Here is a 20,490-nt window from a genome sequence, read left to right as displayed (position 1 = left end):
TGAGGGTACACCCTGGTTGGATAGCTCCCTTAACCATCTAAAGAAAAAAAAAAGGTCACAGTCAGTTACTCCCTTTAGATCAGTGTTCACTGGAACATCTGTAGGCACACATACATACTCTCTTTACCGTCATCCTTCTGCAGGCCACGGTCAGAGTGAGCAGTCAGTCAATCTTCCCCAAGCGCTGACATTTAATACCTGGTTTAGCGGCAAAGATTCAGAGAGGGGTGAGCAGTGCCCCTGGCCTTCAGGTAGGTCCAATAACTTCATTTCTACCAGAGCTAAGATACGGGAGCCTACGTTTGTCAACTTTAAGGGAAAGGTGCCCCCCTTCAGCAGTATGTTAGTTCCAGGTGGATTGGGTGTCCAGATGGGGAAGGGATGATGTAGAATTTGGAAAGAGAGGGGCTTTCTGGTCTCAGGCTGCTGCAAGGATTTTATTGCTGTAGTATCAGTGTTGAAATTTTAATCTTAGTGCATAAATGCTTCTCTGGCATAAGTGTCAGAAGGAAGACCTAATCCTGGTTTTACTGCCAGCAAAAAAATCAAACAATGTATGCCTCAAACCTGATTAACCGTGCAAGATAGTGTTAATTCGTACACTAAACGACTGCAGTTACATGAGGTTACCTGCTATTTTGGAGCAATCAGGAAAACGGGCAACACTGATCAGCAAGATTTAATGCTTCCGAGTACAGTAGCTTTCTTTGCAAGGAAAAAAGTGTCAGTTCAGACACAGGAAACTACAAACCCAGACCTTACACCATCAGCCCTCTTTTGATTCTCAACTATGCCCTAGCTTCACAGTGAATAAATGAAAATCTCCCTGCTGAGGAATGTTAGCATGGGGTTGGGAGACTTGTATAAATTTATTGGTCCTATACTTCTGACCTTTAAAAAGAATCTTTAATGTGTTGACTTTGAAACTTCTTTCAGTCAAAGAACGGTGTCTTTTTTTTCAAAATCTGCCTGTGTTTATCTGGCCTATTTAAAGAAAACCACTTCAGTAGATTATTTTAGTTCTAGTGTCACCTTTTAAAAACTCATTTAAAAACCAAGATGTGATGAATAGAGTCATAGTAAAACTGTGGAAAATATACTATAGTCTACTCCTGTGAAGACATATTTAAGTTAGCAAAGCAAAATTGCAAAAACTAAACAAGTATGGCAAAATAATGTGAAAACACTTTCAATGTTCTTGTTCATTCTTTAAATACATAAGTCATCTGGCCATAGTTTAAAATGAATAATCTAAAAATTAAAGACACAGATTCTTGAACTGTGTTACATGAAGAGGTAATTCATCTTAACAGTAATCAACTTTACCACTATTTTTAGGGCCCTGAAATTATGAGGTGAGCCAAATAGCAGGGCACCAAAGGGAGAACAGGTCAGAAATCTTTGGGGACCCAAAATAAGCTACAAAAAGGGGTAGTATTCCTTATGTCTTGCCCAAGAAAATATTTCTGTTTAATCTACAATAACCGTGTTTTCACTTATGAGAAGCCAAAATCCCTATGAACTTTAAAATGAAGCCAATAGGCTACAATGAAAACTTTTTTTTTTTAATTTTCCATTTAAAAGAAAGTGTTCTTGTTGTATGGTCACCCCTTGGGGTCTGGTACCCATTACCTCTGCAGAGCTTGCTTTCTATCCCAATAATGGTCTTCACAGGTGTTTACAACAAGCAGGCTTTGGTGCTCCCTCAGCCCAAAAGTGAGCAACTCTCTAAAAATCATCACACATCATGCTGAGTGTAATCACATATGGTTTTCCTTTACTAAATTGAGCGCCAACAGTATTTCCTTTCAGTTCCTATGGAGAGCATTTTCTTAGTTGCACAGATGCCTTCTCTCATGTATACCTGGATAGGCCACAAGTAAATAAAACACTTGCCCAGGTTATTTCGTAAGCAAGGCAAGTTGCTGAACCTACAAACCACCATGGTCTGAGGAAGAAAAAGGCTTGCTTTCATAACCTTAGTAATAATCCTTCTCATTCACCAGTTCCTCACTTGGTTTAATAACCCACAAGATGATTATTAAAATATCACACCTTGAGGAGTCTCCCAAGTAAGCTAAACATAAGTAAAAGAGAATAATTAGCAATTAATTACACCTGATCTTCAAGGCAAAAAGCCCCACCAAGATCTCATTAGACTGACCATAAACTCCACACGGTCCAAACAACCTTTGCAGGGGGAATAAAAATAAATTACAGCATCAATTAACATTTATTCAATACTTATTATGTGCCAGCACATATGATCACATATGTGCTATGTGATTTACATGTGTCATTCCATTTATTCTCAAAAATAACTCAATGAATAGGTACTAATATTATCCCCATTTTGCAGATAAAAAAAGAGACAAAAAACTTGCCCAAGATAGTTACACAGCAAATAACTTTTAGAGCCCAAATTTGGACTCAGACATTCCAACTTCAGAGTCTGCATATTTAATGAAGGGTTAGAGAAAGGGTAACAAGAAGAATGAAATATTTCCTGTTATTTAAACTGAACCCACCAGCAACTCCTCTGTTGTATATGTTTATCCAATTCTCACTAGTCTAAAAAATTATCAGTCTACACCCACTAACCAGATTCCCAGATCCTAAAGCCCTTCTAATCATCTCCAACATCATAAACATCATCTGCCACGACTGGCAGGTAACTGTGCATTAACAACCTTACTTTTTATAAGTTCAAGCATAATCGTCACAGCTATGACCTACAGTGTACAAAGTCCTGTCCTAAGTGCTTTGCATGTATTAACTTACTAGTCACAACTTACATCAACCTGTAAGGTAGGTAAAATTATTATTTCATTTTACAAATGAGGAAACCGAGACCCAAACCGGTTAAATTACTTTCCCAAGGTCACACAGTAAGTGACAGAGCCAGGATTGGAATCCAGTCAGCCTTCAGAGTCCATACTCTTAGACACTGTTTTATACTGTTTTTGAAGCATATTAACAATTTATTCTTAAAAGTCAAGGAATCTGTGCTATTTTGTTTCCTTTAATCTTTAGTGCCTAGGACCTCACTCTGCAAACAGGGCGTGCATTTCCCATTAAGGCTCCTGACATCTCTCCAAGGTAAGTAATAATTTTTCTAAAATTTAAATGTATCAAGCTTACTCCATCTAGTAAATACCTGTTTTAAAAAATCATACAAATATTACAGTCTGAATAATTCTGGTACCTCTTTGCTTAATGCCTGCTTACAACAGAATTACTAATTACTTCCAAGGTTCTGGGGCTGGAAAGAGAGATCTGAAATAACAGCCACTAACTCTATTTTCTTACCCAAAAAGAGGGAGGAGTGGGGGCGGGGGGAGGAAGGGAGAAGGAGAGGTGTTTAGGAAACTTCTCTGCATCCCTAAAAGAACTCTAAAAACCGGAGCAAGAGCAGCTGAGAAAACAAATGGCCTTTGGCGTGGTATCCGCTAAAGTCTCATTACTGTATTTCCATGACTAAATACAGGAGTGGTAAAAAACCATTATCAGGTAAATTCTCCCCTGCACTCCAGGTATTCAGAGACTAACCTTTCGGTTCCGCAAAATAGTCATAGCTTTTTATTCTCTGTGCCCCCGTCAAACCCCCGCCCCATTAACCTAAGGAGACCCGGGGGTGCAATTTTGAGTCGAGCTCCAAAGCTCCAAAGAAGTCCGTGAGGACACCTGGGCCGGGAGTCTCTTCGGGCTGCGGTTTCCAGGCAACCCCGCTCTGGCCACAAGCAGCCCTGCTTCCTACTGGGTCACTTGTTAATAAGAGTCCCCAGGAGAGGCTCCAACAACACCCGGGCGGGGGTAGCCAGACGCAGCTCCCGGTGCCGCAGCTTTCCCGTAACCCGGGTATTGGGTCTGAGTCAGCCATTCTCACCTCTTCTTCCCTAGTTTTACGTCTTGGCTCCCATCTAGTCACTTCGCATTATTGGCGTCTTTATTCAGACAGACTCCGCTCGCGGAGCCACAGAGACAAACTATCGTAGCCACACATCCCATAGAGAACGGATTCCTGGGAAATGTAGTTCTTTCTGCTGACAAGCGGTGAATCTTTAAGGGGAAAGGACTACAATTCCCAGAAGTCTAAGGGACGCTAGTCCATGTCTAAAATAGGTCCCAGCTTCTTGAATGGTATTAAGCTGGAAGGTTCTGTTTCTCTTTGCTTACCTAGCTGCCTGAATTTTTGCTATTTTGCGAATTCAGGCCACTACGAGCTTGTGGGACAGCTCTTTTTTAAACATGCTTCTTACGTGTGAGGGGATCTAAACACAGTGATTTTATATGAAGGGATGTAGTAAGACAAAAAAAATTTTGTAATTCTTTCAGGTAAAAGATCTATCCACGATCAGAAAATATGTCACTACAAATGGTAACAGTCGGTAATAACATAGCCTTAATTCAACCAGGCTTCTCATTAATGAATTTTGATGGGCAAGTTTTCTTCTTTGGCCAAAAAGGCTGGCCCAAAAGGTCCTGCCCCACTGGAGTTTTCCATTTTGATGTAAAGCATAACCATCTCAAACTGAAGCCTGCAGTTTTCTCTAAGGATTCCTGCTACCTTCCTCCTCTTCGTTATCCAGCCACTTGCACATTCAAAGGCAACTTAGAGTCTGAAAATCATCAGTACATCATCCATGGAGGGAAAACACCAAACAACGAGCTTTCAGATAAGATTTATATCATGTCTGTTGTTTGCAAGAACAACAAAAAAGTTACTTTTCGCTGCACAGAGAAAGACTTGGTAGGAGATGTTCCTGAAGGCAGGTATGGTCATTCCATTGATGTAGTGTATAGTCGTGGAAAAAGTGTGGGTGTTCTCTTTGGAGGACGGTCATACATACCTTCTGCCCAAAGAACCACAGAAAAATGGAACAGTGTAGCTGACTGCCTGCCCCATGTTTTCTTGGTGGATTTTGAATTTGGGTGCTCTACGTCATACATTCTTCCAGAACTTCAGGATGGGCTATCTTTTCACGTCTCCATTGCCAGAAATGATACCGTTTATATTTTAGGAGGCCATTCACTTGCCAATAACATCCGCCCTGCCAATCTATACAGAATAAGGGTTGATCTCCCTCTGGGTAGCCCAGCTGTGAATTGCACAGTCATGCCAGGAGGAATCTCTGTCTCCAGTGCAATCCTGACTCAAATAAGCAATGATGAATTTGTTATCATTGGTGGCTATCAGCTTGAAAATCAAAAAAGAATGGTCTGCAACATCATCTCTTTCGAGGACAACAAGATGGAAATTCGTGAGATGGAAACCCCAGATTGGACCCCAGATATTAAGCACAGCAAGATATGGTTTGGAAGCGACATGGGAAATGGAACTATTTTCCTCGGCATACCAGGAGACAATAAACAGGTTGTTTCAGAAGCATTCTATTTCTATATGTTGAAATGTGCTGAAGACGATGTGAATGAAGATCAGAAAACATTCACAAATAGTCATACGTCAACAGAAGACCCAGGGGACTCCACTCCCTTTGAAGACTCAGAAGAGTTTTGTTTCAGTGCAGAAGCAAATAGTTTTGATGGTGATGATGAATTTGACACCTATAATGAAGATGATGAAGAAGATGAGTCTGAAACGGGCTATTGGATTACATGCTGCCCTACTTGTGATGTGGATATCAACACTTGGGTACCATTTTATTCAACTGAGCTCAACAAACCTGCCATGATTTACTGCTCTCATGGAGATGGGCATTGGGTCCATGCCCAGTGTATGGATCTGGCAGAAAGCACACTCATCCATCTGTCAGAAGGAAGCAACAAATATTATTGCAATGAGCATGTGGAGATAGCAAGAGCACTGCAAACCCCCAAAAGAGTTCTACCCTTAAAAAAGCCTCCACTGAAATCCCTCCACAAAAAGGGTTCTGGGAAAATTATTACTCCTGCCAAGAAATCCTTTCTTAGAAGGTTGTTTGATTAGTTCAACAAGACCCTTTCAGATTCAAGTGCATCAAAATTTTAAACCTATTTTAAAGAATCATAACAATGATAAAATGTATGTCCCTATTTTTGTTTACTGAAAATGTCTAATGTTTTCTTTTAGTTATACGAATGAAGTGCCAGGGAAAAGTGCTTATAATACAATTCTAACTACAGTCATTGTATTTAGACCTATACAGGACCTATAACCTATATTTTGAAAATATTTTACTCAGTTATCTTAATGAGAATTTATGATCTGAATTTTTTATTCAAGGAATCTTAAACACAGAAGCAGTAATAATAATCGAGGTATGCTTATATCCCTTATAGGACTTTTGATAACAAATAATCCATAGAGCAGTTAAAACAAATTTAACCAGCAAAGAAACTAACACTCAAAGAAATTAAATGAATTATTTTGTGAACTATAGCAATTTGGTAGTTGACCAAAAACTAAAACTGAATCACCTGTATCCCACACAAATGTTCTTTGTACACCTCTAAGATGGCCACTTGACTATGCCCATGTACAGAAAACGCTATGAGGAGCTAGGTAGGTAGGTAGATAGATAGATAGATAGATAGATAGATAGGAAGAAATAAATAATCTCCATTGACATGAAGGAAGAGAAAAAGAATCTACATCGTTTGTTACATTTTATCAAACTATCCACATGCACTTTCTTCAAAGGATCCCCCCCCCCACATCATATGGTTCACAGATGATGAACCAAAGCTAGGCACTTGAACCAATTCTTTGATAGATTTAATGAAAACTGCAGTCCACTGCTTCTTAGCTCTCCAAAACAGGGCACTAAGAAAGAACCACCAAATAAATCTCATGGAGAGGTTATTTCCCCAAGTAATATTGATTACTTACCCAAACAATAAACGTTTAGAGAATTTGGTAAAGTTAACAGGTAGATGATTTTAAAAGATAAAAAAGAAATATACGTGTGTTTATGAGTCTAGTTAATATGTGGAGTTTGCTGCCAACGAAAGTTATAAAATCAGTGAGCTTGCTAAGGTTCAATTAGATACTTGCTAGAATTGAAATTAAAAGGACTGTTAATTTTGAGGCTTCACAATATCAATTGATAATTAGATGACCTTAGATACAAATGTCTTCCCTCCTGGAATATTTTTCTGGAAAAGCATTTCACTTTAGCCTAAGAGCTTAAACCATGGCCTCTTATTCATCAGTTTTCACTAAGAGTCCACAGTGTATAAGTTCTTATTGCCAAATTTAGGGGAACTATGAACCATACAGGAGATGAAATCCTGGAACAAAAGTTCTTCTGCTAATAGTTCCATGTTTCAGATTCTGAAATTAATTTGAAAAAATTAAATCATGTTCACTTTGTTTCAGTAATGTTGCTTGATGAATATACCTTTTGAATAATTTGCTGTACCATTGTTTTGATTTTTGTCATTTCCATCACCTATATAAAACTAATAAAATATGAAAATGTCTTCTGTTTATATTGATTTATTTCAATTATTAACATTTGTAGTTACCCAGTTGCAGGCAAAATGATACTGTTTAATTTTCTCAGGAGCTCTCTGTTTTATTTTTTATCTGCTAGTAGAAAGTAGCACAAGTTGGAGCTGAGATATCCTCCACAGGGTTCAAAAGGGTTATTCCCTCAAGTACTATATACGTTCTCTTATCTTGACTTGTCTTCAGTGACCAAGTGGCTAAAAAATAATTACCCATATTTGTTTTGTAATCAGTGAGATCAACATATGGTAATCTGAGTGATTCAATTATAAACTCACTGGGTTCTACAGTCAAGCTCAGATCTCACTAGCATAGCTGTTTTTGGGTGTGTGTGTGTGTGTGTCAAGAGCAAGTACTTTGGTTTTACTTACCATAAATTTTTGTAAAAATAGGTCTTTTAAGTCATCTCACCAATGAGTCCACCAGATGTGATTTTAAGATAATAAGGTTTCTTTTCTACTAAGCACATGCAAACTTTCAAATGAACCACATTAGAAGAGTATTCACTTATCCCAATGATATAATGCTTCTGCCGAAAACATTTCTAGGACTCACTTTTCAATCACCATCAGAGCCTATGTTTCATTCCTTGGAAGATACTCAATAGTTAGAGATGGATTTGGTTTCTGGAAACAGACAAATGTCCAAAGTCTAGTAGGGTGTAACTCTCAGTATTATTGGCACTTTAGGCCCAAAAATGAAGTCTGAGATAACAAAATGGGTTTTCTGATATGCCTCACAAATAGGTACTAAAGGTAAGTCCCAGAATGCTTTACACAAGAATAATATCAATAAATAAGTGTATGGCTTTCCAGAGTGACTATTTTAAGGGACTCTACTCATCTACAATACAAATGAGTTCAATGTGTTAGGAGGAGGGAAATCATAGCGGAAAAGGAGTAGTTAGTCTAAAGGGTGAGATGAAGCTTGTCACGTTAGAGGAACTGAAAGAACACCAGTCTGGGGAACACATAGTAAACAAGGGGAGCATGGAGTGGCATAAGCATGAAGGGCTGAGCAGGACAGGGGCCCCCAGTTTTTCATCAGTACAATAAAATCACATACAATTTCATTCCTATCACGTTGACCTGTCCCCTACTGCTTACCTCTCTGTTTTACTACTCTCTTCACCCTTTGTGCTCAGTCTCCAAAAATGCTGAACTGATAACATTTCTGGTGAGCAGCCCTAGTTGTTTCACGGGTACTCAGGGCCTTGGGGCAACCCATTCCTTCTGCAGGGCACACTTGCCCTCCTGCACTTTATAGCACCTGCCAATACCCTGGTCCATCTGGCCCACTCCTATCCACTCTTTACATCCCAGTTCAGACACCTGCTCCTCCTCCAGGAAGCCTCCTCCGAACCCCATCACCTCCTTAATAGCTGTAATGCTTATAAATCTCTGCTGATAGACTCAGAGTTACAAGAAATAAAACTGTATTTTTCTATACATCAACTCACATTACATTATGCATCCCTTTTACTGTGCGTTGGAAATTTAGTTTTAATAAATTTAGAGTTCTCTGTGTTCACCCAACTTTTTCTCCAAGTTCCAGAAGAAATATAATGCTGAGGTGTCAGGAGTAGGAACGAGTGAGGGTGAAGTATCTGGTACTTAGGGTCATTGACCCGCCTCACTAGCTGCTTCTCAACATCCACACTCCCACCTGGCCTGAGGTTAGCTTGGAAGATGACTCCTGGGTTGTACCTCAGCCTTAACCACAAGGTATTATAAGGTCTAGAATGCTCTCTCTCTCTCTCTGGCTCGTTCTCTCCCTCCATCTCTCCTTCTGCCTCTCTCCCTCCCTCTCTCTCCCTCCCCCCTTCAGGTCCCTTCTGGGATCACATGATGAGGAGATCTTTCTGCCCCTTCCTTTCCCAGCGTGGCCACAGTTCTCTCTGTGAGACCGTCTAGGACTTGTCTATTTTCTGTACCACTCCTGGGCACATCTTCCTGCTCCTGCACCTTTACTGGGTCACAGAACCTCTTCCCAAGTTTCTCTGGCTAAACCACTTCATCACCATTCGCCTCTGAAAATCACTTGCTTCTTCCACTCTGTCAGGAAAGTGAGGTGCACCTTCGCTCTGCTCCTGACTTCCCCAGGCTTATCTGGGGTTTCTATTGTTCTCCCAACTCCACAGCTCAATCCAAGGTATAGGATACTTTGTAATTTCTATATACCTAGTACTTAGCATAATGCCTGGTATATTGTAGGCATTTAAATTGTCATTGAAATGAATTGAATTAAATTCTTCAGTGAGTTGCATCTGTATTCCAGTATGGGCAGTCAAAGTGACTTATTCATTGCCTAGCTTAACACTGATATAGATATTTAGAGTAAAATAGAGTGAATAAATTATACTAACTGAATAAGCAAGAGAAGTAAGAATAAATGGAACCAACAAACCTCTGAATGACCCCATAGATGAGAATAAGCAAATAAGTATTAGTCAGGATAATTGACACTGGCTGTGGTAACAAAAAAATCCCAAACACCAGTAAATTGTCACAAAGTTTATTTCTCACTCAAGCAGATTGCAATGCAGGTTTCCCTTATTAAGCTATCCATCTGAGTGGCATTCCTCCAAGATGTGTCCCAGGGAATCAGGCTTTTTCTGTTTGGCAACTCTACCATCTTCATCTTTATCTTGGATCCTGAAGACTTCAGATACAAGGAAAAGAAAGAACATGGAGAAGGCACACCCTCGTGCAAATGTTTCAGCCTGCAAGTGATAGATTATTTCCTCTGACATTCCACTGATTAAAGAAACAGAAAAACAAAAACTAGTTGTATGTCCCCACCTAGATGCAAAGGGGCTGGGAAATGGGAAATATAGTTTAACTGTGTGCCCAGAAAAGGGAAATGGATGTGGTAAGCTTGAAGCCAATACCTGCTATAGCATATATTTAAATAACCAGATGAAAGTCACAGTACCTTGAAGTAATAATGAAGGGTACTAACAGAGTCCTGTTAAAGTAAAAACAAAGCTCCATGCTCTGCAGACTCATTGCCCCTGTCTGTATTATCTTGTGCTTAGACTGTTTAAACAACCTCCTGACTTGGTCTCCCTGCCTCCACCATGGCCCCTCCAATCATCTGAGTGTTCTGAGACCACAGAAATCATCCCAAAATGACATCACATAAGTGAAAACTTTCCTGTGATTCCCCATCTCCCATGAGGAAAAAAGATCCAAATGCCTCAGTATTATATGGGATGATTCTCTAGGCTCATCCCTCCTCTCCCTTTACCCATTTTGTACATGATTCCTCATCAAAGCTGAACTTCTTCCATCTGGAAAACCCTTTCCCCTGGTGAATGATTACCATCCTTCAAGATTTGATTCAATCTTGAGGTTCTCGGTGAAGACTTCAGCCCAGGCAGAGCAAAGCACTCACGTTTGTGGCCAAGCCATCCCTCTTTCCCCACTGTTTGTCTTCATAGCATTTATCCACTTACATGACATTTATATGCCTGCCTTCTCTATTTGGCAGTGGGCTCCTGGAAAGCAACTTTATATCCTTAGTACCAAGCATGGTTTCTGTTACATTATAGTTGCTCTGAAAATGTTTCTTGAATTAAGCTCACTGAATGTGAACTGAAATGTACTCACTTCTGCAGTTGTCTTTCTATCTTTCCAGTCTTTAATAAATGAAGGATGAGATATGGAAATAAATCTGTGTTCTAAATATCTTGATCAATCAAACTATCCCATCTCATAGAACTTGGGAACAAAAAGTATGGTGAAATTCACAGAAAGAGATGAGGTGAGGTCTTGGGTTAAAATTATTCTCTTTTCTAGTGAAAAGAGTTCACACAAGATTAGAATGGATATCATGGTATATTTAGATAGAACAGGCAGTCATTCTAATCCACAGTGCCAAGAATTCCAAATTATTTATATGCTACCAAATTCCATTCCAGTATAGAATATCGCTTTTTGTCTTGGAATTTACCATTTCCCAAACCTAATTCTGTCAGGAAACATCTAATATAGCCCACTTATTCCTAAGAGAACTAATACCTCATTCTGAAAGCCAAGAAGGAAAGGAAATTTCCATGAGAAAGAAGGAAAAATGTCAGGGGAAGAAATGCTAACTTTATGAACAGGTGAGACTGTCAAGTTGAGGATACTGCAGAATCTCCCTGCATCTTCTCCAGCCTAGGGTTGGACACAGTCACCTAACGAAGGGAGTGAGACATACGAATTAGCAGGCAGTGTGTAACCGATGTCAAAAATGTTTGAAATAGCGACTCCATCATTTAAATTTATATGCATAACCTTCTCAATCTTGGAAATCCTTTCACATTTAATACCTTCCAAAAGCATTTCACTTGTGTCCCTCTCCTGGCGTGGCATGGATTGCAACAGTTACCTGCCTCAAACTCCTCAATGGTTTCCATTTGCACTTGGGGTAGGATCCAAAGTCTTTACCAAACCGCAGAGTCCTACATGATGAGGCATCTGCCTGATTCTCTAGACTCATGCAGCACCCTCTTCCTCTCTATCTGCTTCTACCACACAGACCTTCCTTCAGTTCCTAAAACATCTCCAATCACTCTCCCACCTCAGTCTTCCCATAGGCTAAGTTGGCCCAGGTCTATCACCTCTCACCTGCCCTCACCCCACTCATCCTACCAGCCTCCATTAAAGGTTCCTTCTTCCTAGACACTTCTCTGATTCCCCAGTTTAAATTCCATTGTCTTACTGTACTTTGATTGTACCTAGTACTTTCCCTTCATAACACATGCTAGACTGTGGAGTCATGCATTTGCTAGGCTTATAGTTGATTCAACATCTACCTCCACACAGTTCTTTGTGAGCAGAAACCATCTGTGTTCACCACTATATCTCCGGCGTGTGCCAAGCACACGTTGCCTGCTCGTAGAAGACATCCTATAAATATTTGTTTTAAAAATAGGCTGAAGTAGTTACAAGGGGTATTGGGAATGATATAGAAATTAGCTGGACCTTAAAGTGTGAGGAGATGCTTCATTCGCAAATGCAGGGGGTAATGTTCAAATACGTGGTCAAAGGGTACAAACTTTCAGTTATGAGTAAGTTCTGAGGATCTAATGTGCAGCTTGGTGACTATATTAATGACACTGTACTGCCTTGTACACTTAAAATTTGTTAAAAGCGTAGATCCTAAGTGTTCTCACCGCACGCACAAGAGGTAACTGTGTGAGGCACTGGATGAGCTAATTAACTTGATTGTGAAAAGTATTTTACAATGTATATTTATATCAAATCATCACTTTAAATATATACAATTTTATTTGTCAATAATACCTCAATAAAGCTGGGAAAAAATAGTACAAGGCAAGGATAGTAGGAGTTTTTTAAAAAAATCAGTGAAAGAAGAGGGTGCTGGAGCAGGTCCTTAAGGCTCCCTGCTGTGCCAAAAGTTAACTTGTTAGTTGTTGGATCTGAGTTCCTGGGGGACGAGGTGGGGGAGGGCTGCAGGAACAGGGCCTTTGGGGAACAGGCTACCTACCTACAGGTACAAACATATTTCGATATTAAAAAAACTGGTATGGTTGCATGGAAGCAGCCGGGCTAAATCTGTGTTCTGAGTAGGAGGGAGCTTGGAAGTCTCCAGAAAGTGGCACTAAGTTACTTGAAATTTCACGGATGATGTGGAGATGACAGACTAGTATGAAGGTAAGATGGACAGAACTAGGGGGAAGATTGCCAAGACGTGGTTCTGCCATTTTCTGGCTGAGATAAGCTTCAGGGACCACATGTATAACATGAAGAAAATAGTGGTACTGACTCCAAAAGGATCCAATGAGAAAAACATATGCAAAGTGTCCACCACACTGTTTGGTCAGTGGTAGCTATCATTACTGTTGTTCTTACTGCTGCTTTTGTTGTTATCACTAGGAAAAGAACTGGTCAAAAGAACCTGGGCTCTAGCTCACTTCTACCATTATCTGTGTGGCCCTGGACAAGTCAACTACTCTGACCAAAATGTTGGTATATGAATGTGTGAATTTTCTGGGGAACAGGGTCATATTTTTATCAGACTCTCAAAGGAGTTTAAATACAACTCATTTTCACATCCTACATTTACCTTAAGTACCTGGAACCAAATTGTCTCTCCTATAGTAGTATAAATTATACTCATTGTCACCATTCTGTTGCTTTTTATTATAAGATCACCAAATTTATTTTGTATTTCCCTCAAAAAAAAAGTTACTTCATTTTTTAAAATGTTGTGCTCAATATTATTATTTGAATACAAATCACAATACTCACTATTTTCAAATTTTAAACTTTTATTTCAAATACTTAAACATAAAGCTGTTCACAATAACCATAACATTAATAAGGAATGAAAATATTAAAATATAAAAATAAGTATTGAAACACATATTTTAATTGAAATCATTTGACATGAAAATACAGGTCCTTTGCATCAAATCATCAAATAAAACCATTGCATCCTGGTACCTGAAGTTTTCCTAAAGCAAACACAAAAAATAGAAGAAGAAGAAGAGTCTTGGAAGCCAGTAAACAAACTTTACAATTATTTGTATGAAAATAAAGTGAAGTGCAATTCCACAAAAAGAAAAATCTCACCAAAAACCAATGAGGTATATTTATGTAGATTACTATGGTTAAATGAAAAAAATAAAATAGGGACAAAATACTTACTCTTATTAAAAAGTCTCTTAACATTGAAAGAATAGTATCACCTCTCATACAATAACTGAAGACACATACATATCTGCAATCAAAAATCACTTGCATCTAAATGATGATTCATTCTCCCAACCACCACTGGTGCTTACAAACTCTACCTCCTAGCTGTGTGTAATTTGAATTCTGTTTGATCTAATGTGAGACCCACAAGCTCAACCAAAAAAATCTTTATCACCTATATTTTGTGAAAACAAATTGAGGCAAAACTAAATTTCAGTTCACCTGGAAGGAAAAGACATCTTTTCCTCCTGCTCTTGCTTCTTGGTACATATTTATTAATCCCAAAGCACTTTTTGGCCTCATACTGACCATTCATCAATTTTCATCAGCCATTATCACTGGTCCCTGCAGTGCATCTCAGTGGGTTGGCAGGAGAACTTGTAGAATCAGGTTTCATGGGAGAAAAATGCATTGCACTTCTCAAGTCTCAGTCTATACTTAAAAAAAAAAAAAAGCTCCACTCAGTGTGGTGAATTTCCCTAGAGTGTGTGGCTGCATTTACAGTGGGCATTGTCAAAAATAAAACTTGAATATAAAACAAGGGTCTAGTATATTACAATCTCACCAGTGAGGGCAAAAACAACCATAGGCAGCATTTCTACATATTGAAATTCCTGCAGCCAGATGTTCCTGGGGTTTATCAAAATGTGATCTGATTAAGGGATTATTGGGAGGGTTGTGCTATAAATCATGCTGTTACTCACATGCATTCAGAATAGTTCCTAAATGCTAGAAAAGTTGAATTTAATATTGGAAAGTATTTACATTGCCACCAATCAATGTAGTAGAAGTGGGGAAAAAAATCTATAAACCAGTGCCAGCATGCTTCAGGGAGTAAGATGATTACATGAATTTAGCTGTTTATTAGTGCAGAGACATGCTGTAAGGATTAAATGGGATGAAGGAAAGTCATGGCTTCAAAGCCCATTTGTTTACAAAATGCAAAACTTAAACATTTTCAAGAAAAAATAAAATTAAAATATGTATATCTTTTTGACAACTAAATTACAAATGCCTTTGTAATTTATGTATTCTATATATAAAAAGCAAGAAAAAACGCTGTATTTTTTAAATGGAAAAATACCAGGTTCAATCCCTGTAAAAGCACCAAATGCATACCATTTAGGATAATATCACTGATGTACGTTTGACAACCAAATTACAAAGCTCTTTGATATACTCTGTATGAAGAGTGGCAATTAAGGCCAATAAAATCAAAGGAAGAAAAGAAACTAATTAACACTAACATGTCATTATGACTCACTAGCATATAAAATCCCACGCCTGCTCTAAACTGCCAGCAATTGGCAATTCCCAAATTTCTAAGGATACAGACAACGGTTTCCAAAAACTGGAGCCACCAGAGGTTTGGGAGGCTCTTGGGAATTTTGGCAATTCTTTCTTCTAGCAAAAGGCCCAAAGCACACCAAGGAATTAAAACCCACCCATCCCTGCCCCCAAGAAATGTAATCCCAAGATTACAAACTATAGTGATTAGTTGTAGATTCTAAACAAATTATATTACTGCCTTATTAAAAAAAAGAAAAAAACAAAAAACAGAGGTTAATTTTCATGGTAGGAACAACGTGGAATTTGGAGACAAAAGGACTGAGTTCAAATTCCAGATCAGGTATGTGCTATCCCTGTAACTTTGGGCAAATCATTTAACTCTCCACCAAATGAGAATCATAACAATGCCTACCCCACAGAGTTGTAGTAAGGAAAAATGAGGCAAAATGAATGTGGAAATATTCTAAAAGTGGCAAAAAGAAAAAAAAACCCTCTACAAATGTTAACTCTTCCACTGTACCACGAGCAAGCTCCATGTAAACTTAGCAGGTGAGAAAAGTACAAAGATATCCTGCTACAAAAATCTTAATACACTGAAAGTAAACTGATCATAATAGAAAAAAATAACACATTGCCAAGGGAAAAACTCCATGAAAACTGGATTTAGTAAAATTGACCCAGGTTTCAAATGAAGAAAACCTGGCAGAAATTTTCAGCAAGACATTGAATCTGTTTTCATACAGTAAACAAAACCAGATTTTAATAGCCTCTGTGGCTTTGAGATTGTATGGAAAAGCATTTGGAGAATCTAAATTAATTAAAAGTAAAAAATAAAAATCATACCTGGCTACTGATCGCTAAGTAAACATGTATTATCACAAGATTTAGTAACCAACTGCAGCTAACAGTTTTATTCTAACTTTATAATTGAAAAATCCATGGTACCAGATGATCTCCTAAACTCCAAGAGTTACAACAGAGACATCATTTAAATCCAGAAAAGGACTGATTTTCCAAAAATATTCTGGATGTAGGGTATTTCTGCATAAGTGTACCAAATGACAAAATGCACCAGGAGCATTGTCAAGGTCATTGTGCCATACAAATGTTAAGATATTATTATTAGAGAAATCTGAAAAGCTTTCCTGAATCTTGTAGAATAAGCCAAAATATGTGAAATTTATAAAATAAATAATTCTACAAAAATGATATAGAAAACACATCTCAATATAAACTAGAATAACTGGGGAGGTGGTGGTAGATGGAAACCACAAGTCAAATTCCTTTCCTGCCTTCACTGGCTGTCCTTTGACAACCTTGACTTTGATTTTCCTGTCACTCGGTCACACATACACATATCTTTGTTCATCTCTGGTCCCCTGCAGTTACTCCTGTTCTCAGCTATTGAGCTTTCAAATAACTGATTTCTCCTGTTGCTTTTCTGAACTCCCTAAACGGCTCAAGCAATCAGCTCACCAGTTATCCATTCCTGACATGGGTTCAGCATCTGTGGCCTCTCCAACCTACCACCGCTTGGGTGATGAAGCCCCATACGCAGGAGTGAAGGGTACCAGGAGAAGGTCACAATGCCACCCAGAGGAAAATTTATTTGCAAAACCAACTCATAAGTGGCTGCCCTGCTTAAAATTCCATTGAATCTTGAAGTTCTGGAGAGTCCTCTAGGTTTAAGGAGTCCCCTAAGCTTCCCTGTGAGTTTATGGTAAACCCTGAAGTTTTCAATGCATTATGAGCATTCATAAACTTCTGCAGGTATTTGGAGGTATACAACCAGTGATGTTTCAAGACATCTTCCATTTCGTAGTACTTGGACTGCCTGGCATTCATTTTCCGGAAGCGCCTGAACAGTTTGTTGCCAGACTCATTTCCTTCGCTTGCCCAAGCCCCAATGGAGCCATCCCTCTCAATAATTTCAGGGACGTGAGCCAGGGTTTTGTGAAAATAATTGGTGATTTTGCCCTCGTATCTATACTTGAACTTGGTGGAGAGGAGCTCAGCAAAACGCTGTGAATTGAAACTATACTGGCAGAGGGATTCTGGACACTCCTTAGCAGGGCATGATGATCGCCAGACGGGTTTCATCTTCAAATAAAGGTCCATTAGTTCCCTCAGAGCTTCGTGCCTCTCCTCGGAGGGAATTAATTCACAAACTGCTTCAACCGTCTCTTTGGTCATGAGCTTCCTGGCAAAGTTGCCATTCATCCTCATGATTGGTTTCAGATTCATCTTCTTCCGGAGGTGCTTGTCCAAGGCAGCCTGCCATCTTTTCCTCTCCTCTTTGGAGGCACTGGGGTTCTTATACACCTCCCCTATCTCCAGCTGGAAAATCTTGTAGAACTCAGCTGCGTTGCCGATGTCGCAGTGGAGTGCATCTATGGAAGGGACCGTCTCAATGAAGGGTTTGGCCGAGACCCCCTTCACCCGGTCCCGCAGTTCCTCCACCGTCTCATGGTATGGGTTAGAACGCCAGACCTCATAGCGCTCCAGATTATCAACGTGGCTTCTGGTGATGGAGTGGAAGACAAGATTTTGAGAGGCTTCCAGGCGGGTGGCATCACAAAGGGTACAAATGTAGACTGAGCCCGAAGCCTCGAGGCCTTCCACTTCCCGGACAAGTTTCTCATCATACCCGGTGCCCCTAAAGATGAACTTGAAAGTCCGGAGGATGCCTCCCATCTCAAGCATTAATTTGCTGCTCTTCATGGCCTCCCTCTCGGCAATGAGAGGGCTCAGGATGGCCGTCAGGGTCTCATGGTCAGACTCATCTGCCAGCATGAGGCACAAGGGCTTGCAACACAGTTCAGAGTTAGGCTTGGCTTCCTCAAACACCTTCACATTCTGTGACCCGTGAGCGATGGTGATTTTCATGATCGTGAAGGAAAACCGAACTGCCTTTTCCGGAACTGCTGGCCCACTGCCGTGCTTCTCGCCCACGTCTCCCATCCCATCACAAGACTCCTTCACCACTACAGTGAAGGGGCCATTCAGGTAGTCGTCAAGGTCTTGGTCTCTCATGCCCGCGAGGATGTCTTCTTCCATGTCCATCAGAGCAGACACCAAAGCTGAATCATAGCGGAAGCGCTTGGCAATGGTGTCCACCGGGTAATCGTCCACAGAGGAGGACAGTCCGGACAACCCATCAATAATGCCCACGTCAGTGCTGGAAGACACGTTCTTCAGAGGTGGCTGCCACTCAAAGGGGTGGTAGCCCGGCAGAAGGGCCTTCTCAGCAGTCCGAAGGGCATGCAAAGGCTGGAAAATCTGCCTCCCCGTGATGGCCTTCACAGTCCTGTACATCTTGTGGTACTGGCTGCAGCTGAGGAAGGTGTTGACACGGATGGCCAAGCAAACAGCCGGCTGCAGGCCGGAGCCCCGTCCCTGCATGATGGCCTCCAGCTCGTCGGCTTGTCTGTGCTCATTCCTTGCCCTCAGAGCCAGCAGGAACAAGGTCAGGCACACTGACTTCACATCTCCACCTTCTTCTTTGTCAGCGAAAGCCTTGACTTGCAGCTTGAGCTCCCTCAGACGGTGCTTCTGAGCCCTCCGGGTCAGGGACAGGAGATGCTGGCGGGGCCGGCCCCCTTTATTGATATGCACGAAAGTCTCTTTCGATTCCTTGTGGATTGAGACATGGTGATTATATTTTTCCAAGCTGACCTCCTCATTGCACTCTTTGGCTGGACATTTCACCATCAGGGTATTCAAGATGCTCAGAAAAGACTTCACTGGACTCTCCAGGTCAGTAGGGAAGCAGGGGTACCGGCAAGAAGGACAATAGCTTCCCATGACTTTGAGGCATCTGAGAATGCAGATCCTGCAAAATACATGCTTACAGCTGGTCTCTACAGGGTCTGCCAGAATGTGTTCACAAATCTGGCAGGAGATAGATTTCACAAAGTGCGCCGGGAAGTCCACTGCCAGGAGCTGGGTACTGAGATGTATCTTACTGCAGTTGGCGATCTTCTTCATCAGTTCCTTGTTGCTGATCCTGGCCTGAGCTCTCCTCTTGCGCCGACGGACTTCTCGAGCTCGGTCAATCACAGTTCTGAGTTTTTTGCTGAGCTGCGTGCTTGGCTGATGACCCTTCCTCTTGAGTCCCTGACGGGCAGTGTGGCAGATGTCACAGGATGTTGTGTGGGAGGACCACTCCATGGTTGCATTCCTTGGGGAGTAAGCCTCACACGGGGCACTGCTAAACTTCCTGTGCATGAAGCTCCAGCAGTTATGGCAGAACTCAGTGGGATGAATCGAGTCCACATCGGCCTTCACATCGATCCGGAAAACCTTGGCAATGAGGTCTGGCCAGGACGTGGCCCTCTTTTCCTTCTTTCGTAAAAGGACTTGGGTTTTACCATCCACAGGCCCGTGGACTGGGTATCTCCTATTGTGCCCATCAGCTTTGAAAGGATTCCCGCAGATGCGGCAGAGATGTCGCAGGTTGGCTTGGTGCATGGCTTTGTCTCTTGCTTTCCTGTCATCATGGGATTTCTTCAGAAACTTTGGGTGGGGCTTCAATGCCGGTTGAGTCAGAGCTGGTTTCTGACCACCAGCCTTGTCCAGGACTGCTGGAGACTGCTCTAGAGAGGATTTCCCCTTGGAGGAATCTTGCTTTTCCGCTTGAGCATTTTCAGGCGCCTTTTCAAAGGATCTCACCCTGAATAGCTTAAATTTCCATTCTGAAAATTTAATATGTGGGTGCTGGATTTCGTCTGGGGCGGAACTGAGTCCCAGGGTGGGTGGCAAAGAGACAGCCATGCTGGCTGAGGTACCTGGAAACAATAAAAACAAGTCAGATTAGGAAAAAATTTCAATATCCCACTGATGTACCTTGGAAGGAATACAAATTAGTACATTCGATTATTCACTTATTAAATCATCCAAAAAGATAATATTAAACCTCCTATTTTAATATACTATGTTAGGTGCTGATCATATAGCGGAGAAGAGAGTCATTCCCTGTTCTGACAATGCTGATGGTCATTTATACCATGTATCTAATTACATGCAACACCATGGTTTATTTCA

General features: G+C 40.6%; 3 protein-coding genes across 5 annotated transcripts in view; 1 reads left to right on the top strand and 2 right to left on the bottom strand.

Moving 5' to 3' along the window:
- LOC118898742 (intraflagellar transport associated protein) overlaps window positions 1-4,015 on the bottom strand; it is a 57,491-nt gene extending 53,476 nt beyond the window's left edge. For 2 of the 3 annotated variants that reach the window (XM_036859206.1, XM_036859207.1), the window contains exon 1: window positions 3,887-3,999. The gene's annotated coding sequence lies outside the window, so the exon portion shown is untranslated. Of the gene's footprint in view, window positions 1-3,886 lie in introns of all 3 variants that reach the window. The other variant, XM_036859205.1, reaches the window with a different exon arrangement.
- RAG2 (recombination activating 2) lies at window positions 126-6,523 on the top strand. The gene is made up of 2 exons (XM_036859204.1): window positions 126-251; window positions 4,336-6,523. Exon 2 carries the CDS (start codon window positions 4,364-4,366, stop codon window positions 5,945-5,947), a length of 1,584 nt encoding a protein of 527 aa, XP_036715099.1. The 5' UTR covers window positions 126-251; window positions 4,336-4,363; the 3' UTR covers window positions 5,948-6,523.
- Window positions 6,524-17,088: 10,565 nt separating this feature from the next.
- Window positions 17,089-20,220, bottom strand: RAG1 (recombination activating 1). The gene has a single exon (XM_036862211.1). The coding sequence runs from the start codon at window positions 20,218-20,220 to the stop codon at window positions 17,089-17,091; it is 3,132 nt and encodes a 1,043-aa protein (XP_036718106.1).
- Window positions 20,221-20,490: the final 270 nt, after the last annotated feature.

Source organism: Balaenoptera musculus, chromosome 8 (genome assembly GCF_009873245.2).
Source record: "Balaenoptera musculus isolate JJ_BM4_2016_0621 chromosome 8, mBalMus1.pri.v3, whole genome shotgun sequence".
NCBI lineage: Eukaryota > Metazoa > Chordata > Mammalia > Artiodactyla > Balaenopteridae > Balaenoptera > Balaenoptera musculus.
Note: the sequence above shows the minus strand (reverse complement) of the source record. Positions and strands in the feature narration are given on the sequence as shown.